Source organism: Fistularia commersonii, chromosome 7 (assembly GCF_037954325.1).
Source record: "Fistularia commersonii isolate RoL2024-O1a breed Wild chromosome 7, RoL_Fcom_v1.0, whole genome shotgun sequence".
In the NCBI taxonomy this organism is placed as follows: Eukaryota; Metazoa; Chordata; class Actinopteri; order Syngnathiformes; family Fistulariidae; genus Fistularia; species Fistularia commersonii.
The window spans coordinates 8,077,939-8,092,035 of NC_141290.1; the positions used below are offsets into that span (position 1 = coordinate 8,077,939).

Below are 14,097 nucleotides of genomic sequence, written 5' to 3' on the forward strand. Positions count from 1 at the left end.
TGTCGGGATGAAAAACATGGAGTCTCACCTCAAATCTCTGGTAACGACGGTGAAAAGAGGATGCGGACGCCGGTCGGATTCTCGCAGCCGTCCGGAGGAATCAAGGGTGAAAAGTAATCAGGAGAAGCAGATGTTTGGGCTTTTTCAGAGGCTCTTCACAGCGGCAGAGGTGGAATGAGTGAAGGAGCATCCTGAGGCGCCGTGTCCCGGTAGGAAGTCCAGGCGTCCGGTCTGATGATGGGAAAACACCAAGAAATGAGACCATAGCACCTGCTAACTTCTACGGTAAAAGTAGAAGTTAGCAGGTGGAGGAGTTGAATTGTGACCAAGTTCTTCACTCCATCTGCCGTTATCAAATTAAACTTAAAATGAGTCGAATGGAACATCATGAGTCCCGACGTCCATTCAACGTTACGTCCATTCACTTGAAACATATTGATTTGCTTGATGTCAGGTTTCCTTTTTGCAGAAAGGGGAGAAGTTATGTAGTTTGATGGCCACAGGTAAGCAGACCTTCTGTGGTGTTCTGTGGTGTCAGTCTACGGCTGAAGGTGCTCTGGTAGGACTTCAGTCCGGCATCCAAGGGGTAGGAGGCGTTGTCCCTGATACTTCTTCAGCATCCTCCTCTCAGACGACTCAACGAACGAGTCCAATTCAACTCCCAGGACGGAGTCTGCCTTCCTGATGAGCTTATTAAGTCCGTTAGCGTCGGCGGTCTTCAGCCGACCGCGATGCTGGACACAACTGTGATCAAACATCTGCAGCATGGCTCCGCAGATGTCGAAAAACCCGAGTCTCCTGAGAAAGAACAGGCGGATCTGACCTTTCTTGTATACAGCATCTGTGTTTTGTTTTTTTTATCCAGTCTAGTTTATTGTCTCTATGGACGCCCAGGTACTTGTACTCTTCCCCAATGTCCACATCAGTCCCATTGATAGAGTTGGGGTTTGGGCCGGTCCGCCGGTTCCTAAAGTCCACCGCCAGCTCCTTGGTCTCCACAATTCCGTCCACCACACCCCTGTACTCAGCCTCCCGGCCTCCGCTGGTACAGCCTACGACGGCAGAGTCGTCCGAGAACGCTGAAGTCAGAGGTGTAGAGTGTGAACAGGAAGGGAGCCAGGACCCCCGTGCTGCTCCTGATCGTATCTGACACGATCTTCTAGTCGGTAATCCAGGCCACCAGTGGAGCGTCCACCCGCATGTCCGGCAGCTTACTCCTGAGTAAGTCAGGTCAAATGGTGCTAAAAGCGCCCGAAGAGTCGAACATGACTCTCGCGGTGCTGCCCGCCTCATCGGGATGAGCGTAGGTTTTCCACGAGTAAGGGACACCCATCGTGCTCAGGCTCGGGTTGAATATATGCTGGAAAACACAGCTGAGTAGCAGATTCTTTGAATGGAAACTCTGTCCAGACCCCTGTTTTCGTTACATTTTTGAAATAAGAAAAATAAAAATAAAATACCCGGAAGGCGCGTTGGTGGCGGAGGAGGTTGAGGGTTTCATTCGGTGCTCCATCCTCAACCTACTGGCTCCACCCGTAATGCTACAATGCTATGCTAAATGTAAGTTTGCTGTCGAAACACCATTTAGGAACGGAGCGAAGCCGCTCCTCTTTAAAAACCATCAAAACGTCCCAGACCGGCTTTGAACGGCTCTTCCAACACCTCGTCCATCCATGTTCACGCCATCTGCCGCAAAATAAATGTGAGGTCCGAGCCCCTCCGTGGAGGTGAAAAATGACCAGAGGGAGCTGGAGATCGGGGTGGAGGTGGAGGTGGAGGTGGAGGTGGCTGCCTCCCCCAGTGGACCCCCGGTCAACCCTTATTTCTAATTGTCTCTTGAAACGTTTCTCCTCATTTCCCCTCCTTCTGGGTTTTTCCTGCTAAAATAGTGGAGAAGAACTCACATGAAATCACATCCGCATTTTTTGACTTTTCTCACCTGGGTCAGCGGTGATCCTATAAGATGTTCCTCAGCCTCGGGGCTGCACATCCAAAGCTGTGTGACCGAGGGAAAGAGCGTGTGTTATGCGTGCAGGGTCAGAGGTCATCCAGGGAAAGGAGGGGAACCCGTGGTCCTCTATGGGTTTGTAAATCAGAGATGAATTGAGCTTGTGGGTTCGTCTCCTCCTGGGAAGGACCATGGACCATTTTCCATTCTTTGAACACAGTTTGACGTTAATGTGGAGCAGAAGGTCTGAGGAGGAGACGATGTAGGACAAAACATGAAATTAAATTGCAGTTTTCTACAAATCTACAACTTCCCCCTCTCCTTTCAGATATTCCATCCCAGTATCTCCATGACCTCCCAGCTTTAGAGGGTCTCTGGCCGACCCCCCCAGGAGATAATCCTGATTACGCTGAAGTGTGTTGGAGGGCCAGACGAGCTTTCACCTCAGACCCAGGGGACCTTTGACCTTCCAGGCGCAGCCCAATAAGGCCGCCGGGGTCAGCTGTCCAGGGCTGTGTGTGTTCAGACGTAGCCGTGAAGGCCTCGTAGCCTTCAGAGAAGATGCAGGCTTTAGCGGACTCCCCCGACACAGGGACATTTTCAAAAGTAATATCATTATTTTTATCCTTTCGAAAACTAGACACTTGTTTTCTCTCCTCCTCCTCCGAAGAAGAAGCAAACTAGATCAGCGTTTCCCGACCACTGTGCCGTGGGAAAATGCCCACTGTCACCTGATTGGTCCGAAAATTATTTATCCAACGCAAATAATGTGTCTTCCTATGTCTATGTGGGCAGCGCGCCCATTCCATAGCAACAGGTAGTGAATTAACCTGTGCATTAGTGACGCTTTGCGTGATACATTTTTAAAATAAAAAGTACTTGTGTCTGCGTAAACAAACAGGCAGCGTTGTCGAAAACTACCAAGTCGAGTGAGAAAGCAGTGAAAGCTGCTCCAAAGTTGCTGAACTCATCTCTAAATCCAAACAGCCACACGCCGTAGCAAAATATTAATACTACCTGCCGGTAAAATCATTGTAGAAGAAATGCTCGGCTCTGGCGTTGATAAAGAAATAGCCAGAGTTCTCTCAAATAATACCATTTTCAGACATATTGATGACATGTCTTCGGACATTGCAAGAAAGTGTTCTGGAAAAGTTGCACATCAGTGGGAAATTTGCATTGCAACTTGACGAATCTACAGATATTAGATATATTAAATTTCACACTAAGTAAATTGAGACTACGGTTTCATTCTAATTGGTTAAAAAATGTTTTTGATATATTTATTTGGTGGTGTGCCGTGTGATTTTTCTAATGTAAAATATGTGCCGTGGCTCAAAAAAGGTTGGGAAAAACTGAACAAGATGACCTTCCCCTCAGTTGAACCAGACATCCTCCTTCAGCGGCCTCTGCTTGGATGAGCCGCCTCAGAGATACATTTGCTATCACGTGTTTTCTCAGGTGTCTCAGAGATGACGTGTTCCTTGTGCTCCTGCGTGCATCGCCAGCAGCCGAGCGTGAAAAACATCTGAGCGACGGCATCCGGAAGCTCGGAGATAAGATCCAATCTGGTTGCAATTATACGGTTTTGACAGGCGCAGGTGAGCAGCTGGAGCTCTGAGGCCCGGTGGGTGGTGGGAGGCTGATTATCACAGGTCAGGCTGACGAGGCCGCACTGCCGCGGACCTTCTGCACCTACTACGATACTCCGGTCTCACAGCGTCGGTTAGACCACTTTGACAGGAGAACAATGTGAGGACATGCACATCCCTCGGAAAGCCGATCGCCGTGACCCCATCAAAATGTCACAGTTGACCGTTCATAGATCTGCTGCCTCTGTGGTCCAAGTCTGAAGACACCTGGACCTTCCACACCTTCGTCGTGGTTAAAAGTAGAGTCGAACAATGATATACTGTAGATGAGAGCGGTGGCATTCGACCATTCGAACATGCCAGAATGCAAGATTCACTCACGCACGCACAAATAAACACACTTTCATTGTGCGGTTTACAGTTTACGTGCAGACAGTGGACTGGGAGAGAAGTTGCTCGGATACTCAGATGACCTACAAAGGTCTACGAAGATCGTTCATTTATGATTCAGAGGCTCCGACTATTTCCAGGAGTCACACGTGGAAGAAACTCAAAGAACACGGCTGAGGAGAAGATGATGGGATGATGATGGGATAAACATAGGATGATGAAGGGATGATGATGGGATAAACATAGGATGATGAAGGAATGAAGATAGGATGATCATGGGATGATGAAGGGATGATGATAGAATGGTGATGGGATGATGAATTCACACCCACCCGAGCCCACGTCGGTGCCGATGCCTGTTTATTGTTCCCTTTCCGGTCGTAAACGTAATGGTCACATTTGTGGAGGTGGAGGAACTGCAGACAATCATCTGCAGCAATGGGGTGCTTCAAATTCCAATGTCCTTCAGGGATCCAGATCCAGACGTGGACAGATAAACGCACATCTGGCACGTTCCCCTCAGCGGTGGGGTCCGTTTGCTACAGCAGGCGAACGTTCTGCTGAAGGAGACAGAAAGGGACTCACCAGAAGACGTCATGGATGAGGTTGATGTGTCATGATTAAGAGGAGCTCCGACCACAATGGAGGTGAGATGAGCCTTCAGATTAGCCGGCCAGTCGGAGGAGAACTCACGAGAAGCATCGCGGCACTTTGACAGCAAGACTTTATAGCTCCTGAGGGGGGTCTCGGAAGAGCGGCAGCAGAGGGGCCTCCTGACGGGGAAGCTCACTTTGCTCCCCCTCCTCCGCAGGCAGGATCCGACCGGGCTTCGGAGGACAGAAGCACTGCTCGTCCTCCTCATGAGGTGGAACCCGAGCGGGTTCTCCTCTGGTCCTCAGGTTCTCGTCATAGACAACGACAGGAGTTTCCACTCCACTGGTGTCGATGGAGACGGAGGGATACCGGGTTCGCCCCGCCCCGTCCCCGCAGAAGGTCCCCGGTTGGATTCCGATGCCGGGCCTTCCTGAGTCCGCTCGGGGTTCTCTGGGTTCTCCAGGTTCCTCTCACAGTCCAAACACATGCAGGAGGTTCTGGAGAAACCCTGCATCCAGATATGTGAATGAGAGGGTTGGATGTCTCTAAATGGCGGGTGAACCATGTTCCTCTTGAACAGGGGTGCTCACACTTTTTCAGCATGCGAGCTACTTATAAAATGATCGAGTCAAAATGATCTAACCACAACAAAAATGCAATATATGTTGATGTACCTTCCATAACCGCATGAGCTGATATTGCACAACACAAAATAAGGATGTACATTTTTTGTCTTGACGGCCAGCCTTATTAACGCTGACCTGACTCACCCGGAACGATGTTTTGGTCGCGGCTGTCGCTTTTGAAGTTTGTTGTGCGAAAAGTGACTGCTGTCCGGACAACCGGGATTTTAGTTCCTTCGCCTTTCTCCTTCTCAGCTCGCTTTTCGGCGGGATATCCGTGTCGTATTTTCCACGAACGGTCTGAAAATGCCGCTCCACATTATCAGTCTTTGGTAGACTTTGTCTTCTGGTCCAGCTGGCCCACTCATTTTATACCCTTTCTTCAGTTAAGTAAAAGAAAAAAACGAGGGCTAAAAATTGGAGGTAATTTGCTGACTAGCTTGTTAGCTTTGTTTGTTTGTTTAGAAGTTTATTATGACAGTGTACAATTACATTAAGCACAGAGGCAGAGATGTTTGTACCAGATTGTAGCTCATAGCTAATTTGCTGCACTTTGCGCCGTTGTTTGTGCATGTGCAGTGACCTCAGTGTCAGAAAAAAAATCAGAGGTCATCTGACCGGCTGCCCTGCGTATCAATCAAGCGACGGGATGAACGATAGGCAGACGTCGATTTTTTTTTTAACATCATGCGATCCAGCAGTGTTACTTTTGCGATTGACAGGTAGCTCGCAAAGATGTGTGAATGTGTATTTGGTCAGCTTTGGGGAGGAAAGGGTGAGATGACGCCTCCAGGAAGTAGAAGGGACTTGGATGTTGGCTAGCGTGTTCCGACCTCCCGTTTCCATGTGAACAAACACCTGTATCCTCTGGTTGTCTCCTCGGCAGAGCTGAAGTCCACCGGCACGGCCCACAGCTTCTCCTTCCTGCTCAACTCCACCGACTACCGGATCCTGCGCATGGACGAGGACCACGACCGCATGTACGTGGGCAGCAAGGACTACATCCTGTCTCTGGATCTGCACGACATCAACAAGGAGCCGCTCATAGTAAGACCGGCAGGACGGGGGCCGCCGATGCGGGTCAGCTTGGGGTTCTGACGCTCACCTTTTGGTCTCTCCTGACAGATCCACTGGCCCGTGGCCCTCCAGAGGAGGACCGAGTGCGTCCTGTCCGGAAAAGACACCAACGTAAGTGAAAGGGTACGCCGAACCAGCTCACCTGGCTCTTCTCAAATCCGAGGACGGAGACAGGATTCTTCCTTCTTGTACGTCCTTGTTCGTCCTTCTCCTTCCGCTCAGTGGGTCCGGGTGAAATTAGCCTCCAACAGAGACCCAAGTCTGAAAGGTCCATCTTTCAGAGTCTGACAAGAAGGCAGGGACGGACAAGAGCAGGAGCTTGTTGAGGTACCAGATGGGAAGGCCGTCACTGATGTCTATGTGCTCTGGGATGGATCTTCTACCTGGTGTTGTCTGGATCCACAAAAAGTCCAACACAGACTGGAAGCGTCACAACTAGACTCACAAAATCAGACTCAACAAGGTCAAGGAGGGCGCTGGAAGGAGCTGGAAGGAGCTTAAGGGGCCAAGATGGATCAGCTTGGCGAAGGAAGTCACAGCAGAGGGAAACCAAACAAAGACAGACACATTGAACAGTAAATGGACAGGAAGGCGTTATAAACACCTGGTCTTTGGCGGCAGGAATATCATCAGACGAGGCACTGGAAAAGTCGTTCAAAGACGGTCGGGGAGGGATTGATGGTTTTAACTAGATAAGCGGCTTCACTGCGTCCATCAATGGAGTTTAGACATGAAGCGTAGCAAAGTGTGCATGCTACATTTAGTATAGCATTGTAGCACTAAGTTTGGAGCCAGAAAGTGAAGGATGGAGAACCAAAAATGAGACCCCCAAACTTCTCCACCCATCTCTGCTGCCAACAGCATCTTCATGGTATTTCATTGGTTATTTATTAATAAAGCGCCTATTTCTTATTTAAAAACATGTAACAAACCTAGGGGTCTGGAACGGATTCGCTGCATTTCCATTCATTTCACCAGGAAATTTAAGTGGATGTACAAGCAGTTGGAATTCCGAGCTTAGTCACAGAGCCAATGAAACCCATGAGTCACGCTATTACTGTATGTGTGCTCACACTCACACACACACACACACACACACACACACACACACACACACACACACACACACACACACACACACACTCTTGGGAAAGCAGGACCACTGAGGGAGAGATGAGGTTGGGGCTGATGTCCGGTTTAGTTCTGCTGATGGAGATGCTGCTGTTTCTCCACCTGGATGGGTGACCTCCATCCCAACTACCGCCCAGTTAGCCTCTGTGTGTGTGTGTGTGTGTGTATGTGTATATATGTGTGTGTGTGTGTGTGTGTGTGTGTGTGTGTGTGTGTGTGTGTGTGTGTGTGTGTGTGGTGGTGGTGGTGAAGGGGGTCCAGCCAGGAGGTCAGCGGCAATCATCCTGACTCTGCTGAGGGGGGCTGCAAAGTGGCTCATACACACACCCCCCCCCCACACACACACACACACACACACACAGAAGATCCTCAGAAACCTCTGACTGCTTCATCTGCCCCTCCCGACCCCCCAGGATCTTTTTTTTTTTGCTGGTCCAGACCCCCCCGCTCTGCCAGCTGTCCCCGCTGGCCCTCCTGACAGGACACACTCCGCCGTACGCTTCTGCCGCCTGGGTTCTGAATCTGGCCCGACGGACAGCTGGCCGGACAAAAAGAGATTAGAGAGCTCCAGCCTAGAAGCCTCTGAGCGACTTCCCCCCGGCAGCACCTCTTCGTCAGCGCTGAGAAAGGAGAGCGAGGTTCCGAAATGTTCCCTCGCGCCGGTCTTTCCCTTTCTCACACCAAACAGTTGAAATCTACGCTCTTAACGTGGACTCTGCGGTCCGCAGGAAGTCCTCTTCTGGTTTCTGCGGTGTTTGAAAACCTTCTCCTCTAACAGAGGAGAAGCCCGGCCCCAGCCCGAGTCGCCGGGAGCCAAATTCCTGCGAGGGATGTGATGGTCGGAGGCCTAACGGAGGGGTTCTTCTGTGTTACGTAAACCTTCTTCTCGCATCTCGGGGATCCCGGTGAACGAGCTGAATCCTGTCCATGTTGGTTGTTCCCTCCTCCAGGGGGAATGCGGAAACTTCATCCGCCTGATCGAGCCGTGGAACCGGACCCACCTGTACGTGTGCGGAACCGGAGCCTACAACCCCATCTGCACCTACGTGGACCGAGGACGCCGGTCACAGGTAACCGAAGACTCCTTCGTCTGGCATTCTTCTACCATATCTGTGCGCCGCCTTCTGCTCCTCATTTCATGGGTTCTGCTCCCCATCGGCGTTTTCTGTTCTCATCCATTGGTTTCACGGTCTGAGGGACTCTTGAGACGTGAAGAGTCCGGTGGACCTTCTCTCTGGAGACCCATTGTTCTGTCAGCATTGCCGGAGTCACCTGAGGCCCCGTTTAGTCTCGCTCTTGGAAAAGCAGGCTTCACATTTCAGCGTAAAGGTCACTTGTCCTCGGTGCTCGGGCCCAGAAGCTCCCGGACCTCACACCGTCTTGACTTTCCTCACAGAGGATGGAAGACACCACAGCTCCTCTGTTGGGAAACATCCATCATCTCAACATGAGATGTTGATTAAACATCTCATCTGATTAAAGGGTCCGGCTTTCCCAAATTGGGAAGGTTGCCATCGAAAGTAAGAATTAGTGGACGAACGGAAAAGTGGAAGAGAATTCCGTTGAACTTCTCAGATTCCACGTCTCCATTATTGACCAGCAAACGTATGCACGTGATCAGAACCTGTGAATTCTGGCTTTTTTTTTATTCCACCCTTTGCGGCCAAACAAAGTTTAGCGACGACCACAGACCGGAGACTCCGGAGGTTCTCGGCCATCCGTCGCAGGATCGACCACCCGTTTCACAGAGTCACTTCTCAGCTTCCGCGAGATCGTCTCAGATCCATCACTGGACGAACCCTCATGGAGTTCCTATGTCGTTCCCACCTCTGTCACCTTCCACCTCCATTCGTTTTGTCTTTTCACACCTCTCCCCTCTTCTCTCGGCATCACCGTCATGCAGAGAACCGGCTAATGTAAAGGCTCCGTGTGCCGTGTCTCTGTTTTAGGGTTCCCAACTTCAGGCCCCAAAATCAGGAGGGAGAACCAGTCGCGCCGTGGACCTCAGCAATGCAGCCGAGCTCTCGAAGGCCAAGGTGGGCTGGAGGGCTGGAGGGTTGGCCCCTGGGTTTGGTGCCCACGTGGAGGTTCAGAGGAGATACCGCGATGGCTCGGTTCCCTTCTTGAATACCTTTCATTTCTGCAAGATACCGCATTACGGAAAAACTCCCATTTAGCGTGACAGAACTTTGAGGAGAACCATGGGGTTTGTGTTCGGGGGCTTCACCGTATTTATGTCTTTGACCGCGAAGAGCAGTTTGGATGTTTGGGTTCTTGTTGGAAACACAAGTTCTCTCGAAGGGACCGTCTCTGAGAACCGGCTCTGTGCCGTAAGTCTTCTTCTGCGGTCGAAGCTTCGCGGCTCACAGTTGGAATCCGTTCCCCTCTACATCGTAACTTCCCAGTCGATGAAAAAAAAAAAAACTTCTGTAACACAAATTTATCTTCAAACCGGAGAGATTGATAATGTTTTCCCGATCTCTTGGCAGGAATACATTTTCCGCCTGGAACCCGGCAAGGTGGACTCCGGAAAAGGAAAATGTCCGTTTGACCCCAAACTCAACAGCGTCTCTGCCTTGATCAGTAAGTCCTGACTTCCAAAACCTTGAAACCCCCTTGAGGAGGAACAATTTAGTTGAGTTTATTTTTCGGTTATTTATAGAGTTCGGGTTCATAAAGCTGTAATTAACTCTGACTGGAACTAAAACTCACTTTTAGACACCGGGAGTCACTGGGTGGTCTTTTGGTGTCAGCAGGTCACAGGTGCTCGGAGCAGGCAGGTGATCCATGATCTCTGCCCTGTGTGTGTGTGTGTGTGTGTGTGTGTGTGTGTGTGTGTGTCAGAGGGGAGGGCCAGACCGGCTCTTTTCCAGCTGACTCTGGCAAAGACAAATATCTATTGAGTCTGGAGCAACCAAGAGGGCGGCGCCGTTCAAAGTTTTTTAATTTGACCGGCTAATTGAAACGTCTGACCCTGATCCCACATTTGGGAAACTGTTAACTAGAGTGACTACATAAACCAGACCTGGGCATTTTACGGCCCGTGGGTCACATTCGCCCATTTTGCTTTTTTATCCGGCCCGTCAAACTATTTTCTTTGAATATTTTAAGTCTTTTCAATCAATACTGAATGTACTAATGCCTTATTTTTTTCCTTTTGTTTACTCTTGTATGTATGATTAACCTAAACGCACTTTAGGTCGCGGGGCCGAACAGGATAAACATTTATTGGAAACACAAAAACTAAATGTTTTTGGAATATAAATATGAATAAAAACAGATAGAAATATTATTCCGGAATAAACTTAAATTACTTGTATTTGATATTTTATGAACAACACTTGAAATGCCTTCACTGGGTCATACATGTCAGAGACCACGAGCTGTTATGTCACCCAGAAACGCCGACTCGCACTTTTCGTCCCTCAAAACGGTTGAGTCTTTTCCTTTTTCGTCCACGAACTGACAGATTTCGCTTCTGAGCTCGAAAAACTCTAGTAAGAACTTTTCCCCGACTTAGCCAACGCACCTCTGCGTGATAAGGAACGCCGGCAAACTCTGAATCTCCAGCATAAAAGATCCGGTGATTTCACCTTCTAGCTCGGATAAAGTGTACGGTTTGCGTTACAGTGCTCGTTACATGATCCGTCTTCAGGACTTTTCCACATCGTGCTTCCTGGTGTGTGTGATGCGCTGATATGCTGTTAACTCACCAGTCCAGTTCTCCTCCTGCATCTTCACTCGCATCCTTCCCACTCGTCCACTTTTTCCACTGCACATAGCCGGTGCTCCGTCGGTTAGAAGTCCAATAAGTTTGTTCCAGCGTAGTTTCATGTCGGTTCCACTTTGACATGCGTTTTAAAAAAATGTCTTTCCAGTCGTCGGCCTGCGCATGGATTTAATGTCCATTATTTCCTCTAATGTGACATCAGACGTCAAAGACTTTGATCATGCGATCTCCTCCGCAGCTTCACTTTGTGATCCTGCAGGGGTAAATAAACATTGGCTGAAATGTCAGATTCTTCTTTAACTGCTTTCTGTATCTTCTGCTCTGCATCCAGGTCTTTCAGGTTATCCTTATGTTTTGTCTCATTGTGCCGTCTCAGATACAATTCTTTGATTACAACCACATTGGCTCCACGGCCTCCCATCGTTTTTTAACGTCTCTCAGAAGCTAGCCTTGATTGACGGCAAGGCAACTGAAGCGTCACATTATGGGATCTGTAGTATTGTGTGATAAACGCTTCATATCGACGGGCCATTAATAACAATAATGTAAAATTATCTTGCGGGCCGGATATGATTACACGGCGGGCCAGATGTGGCCCGCGGGCCTTGAGTTTGACACGTATGATTTATATGATCATTCTTGATTTTACAGTTGAAATAAAATGCCAAAAAAATGTTAATATTTAAATTGCAATTTTCATTTTGTTCAATTTACATGATACCTAAGTGGCCGCCCATAAAAATGAAATAAGAACTGTGGCCCGCCAGCCAAAATACATGCCCACCCCTGACATAATCACTAAAACTCACTCCATACGACCTCAATACTCTGTATACAACTTTATACTCACTGGATACAACGTTATACTCATTGGATACAAACTGATACTCACTGGATACAAACTGATACTCACTGGATACAACCACAGTACTCACTGTTTACAACCTCAATACTCTACAACCTGATAGTCTCTGTATACAACTTTACACTCACTAGATACAACCTAAATACTCACTGTATACAACCTCAATATTCACTGCTAAGGACTGCAAGTGTCAACAGGCGACTGATGAAATGTGGAGGAGTGGCTAAACTTTGTGGAGATAGCTGGATGACACCTGTGTGTGTGTGTGTGTGATTGGTAGATGGCGAGTTATACGCTGGAGTCTACATTGACTTCATGGGAACAGACTCTGCTATCTTCAGGACCCTGGGGAAGCAGACCGCCATGAGGACCGATCAGTACAACTCCAGATGGTTGAACGGTAGGATCTCCACTCTGCTGACTTTGCTGCCAGCTGTGTTTCCGTAGCTCCTTTCGCTCCAGACCGCTTCAAATGAATTCCCAAGTCCTGGAGCGCGTTGCCTTACCGGTCTGATCTTTTGCACTTTGCGACGTTGAGCCGAGTGCCGGTAGTCAATAATGACCCGGAGAAGCCTCCTCTTCTGATGGACCATGACTGTGACTGCACAGAAACGCAGGCTGGATGTTTTTGGGTTGATGTAGCCAAATCAATGGACCCCCCCTCAGGGCTCCTGTCTCCCAGATGTCTCTCTGACCCTGTTGCCTTGACAACAGTCCCCTGATAGCGGCTCACTGAATCAGGACACCTGAGTCCTGCTAATCAGCCATGTATCCCTGGAACACCCCCTTGCCCCATTGCATGCCTGCTGACTGCTGCCCCTCCCCCACACCCTGTTGGTTTTGGTCTGTCCCCATTCGGGACCCCGGTGGATCACCACCGGGGGGGGGGGGGGGGGTGTGACCCATTAATTCAGCCAGTGGGAGCAAACTGTGACGCCACGTTAAATCCTGTCACTGGGAAGAAAAGAAGGGCTTGTTTGGGGCCGATGAAGAGTCGCTGTAGGCTCTGCTCTTTATCATCATCATCATCCTCGGTCGATCAATCTCCATCCTCAGAAAGGTCAGCGAACACAAACCCAGTGTTTGGGATCTGAGTTCACCTCGCAGATCTTCTTCTAAGCAATGCTAGTAGTAGAACATGAGGGGACATCCACATGACTAAGGTCTTGTCGTTCATTGCTTTTGTAATTAATTGCCACGGGTTTTTTTTTCTAATTGTACAAAAACTGACGAGAAATGCTTGACATCTCCTGTCTATCGTTTGTTTGAGCTGATCTTTTCTTTGGCTTGTTCTGTCAGAGGTCTGGGTTGAGTGGAAGTACTGTGATGCTACTTACTGCTTTCTGCGTCCACCGATCTTCTCTGCAGACCCCACATTCATCCACGCACACCTCATCCCAGACAGCGCTGAGAAGAACGATGACAAGCTCTACTTCTTCTTCCGGGAGAAAGCCTCCGAGATGGGCCAGAGTCCCATGACCCAGTCCAGGATAGGGCGGATCTGCCTGGTGAGTTTTCACATCCGTCAACCGGACCGGCATCGAGCACCCCGACCGGAGGTTTCATGTGACTCCTCTCCGAAATGTTTAGTGTCGCGCCTGTTTCTTGATCTCTTGGAGGCCCTTACAGGAAGTTCTCCGGGATCCTCAGTCATTGCCTCGCTGTAACACCCCATTACTGCCCTTTGCTGTTTGCCTTAACGGCCATGTTTGGAAGGCATTCTGTTATTTCTGCTCCTCTGGATGAGGTGTTTGACTGTCTGGGTTTACTTAAGGCTGCGAGCGTAAACATGCCCGGACTTCCGAGCCGCCTCTCCTCAGAGACTTTTGGACCCTGTGTTTAGCAACATAAAGTCGGTAACGATGTGAGGTACAAAATGCTAAAAAAAAACTATTTTCTAGCCGTAGGAGACCACGTTTGGCTAGTTTTTTTTTCATCTGGCGCGTCAAATTATTTGTACGTGTAAAAAAACCTGTTCGCGAGTTCCCGATATCCACATGCACTTCTGTATCTCCCTTCTCCAGAACGACGACGGCGGACACTGCTGTCTGGTCAACAAGTGGAGCACCTTCCTGAAGGCCCGTCTCATCTGCTCGGTGGCCGGCGCCGACGGCGTCGAGACGCACTTTGATGAACTCAGTGAGTTT

General features: G+C 49.3%; 1 protein-coding gene across 1 annotated transcript in view; it reads left to right on the forward strand.

The window, feature by feature from the left end:
• Window positions 1-14,097, forward strand: part of LOC147232591 (semaphorin-3F-like) — a 36,112-nt gene that overhangs the window by 13,996 nt on the left and 8,019 nt on the right. The window contains exons 5-12 of the mRNA XM_086149516.1: window positions 6,034-6,194; window positions 6,273-6,335; window positions 8,306-8,425; window positions 9,305-9,391; window positions 9,845-9,938; window positions 12,231-12,350; window positions 13,319-13,458; window positions 13,975-14,089. Of these exons, the coding sequence (XP_086005642.1) occupies window positions 6,034-6,194; window positions 6,273-6,335; window positions 8,306-8,425; window positions 9,305-9,391; window positions 9,845-9,938; window positions 12,231-12,350; window positions 13,319-13,458; window positions 13,975-14,089 (900 nt within the window). The remainder of the gene's footprint in view (window positions 1-6,033; window positions 6,195-6,272; window positions 6,336-8,305; window positions 8,426-9,304; window positions 9,392-9,844; window positions 9,939-12,230; window positions 12,351-13,318; window positions 13,459-13,974; window positions 14,090-14,097) is intronic.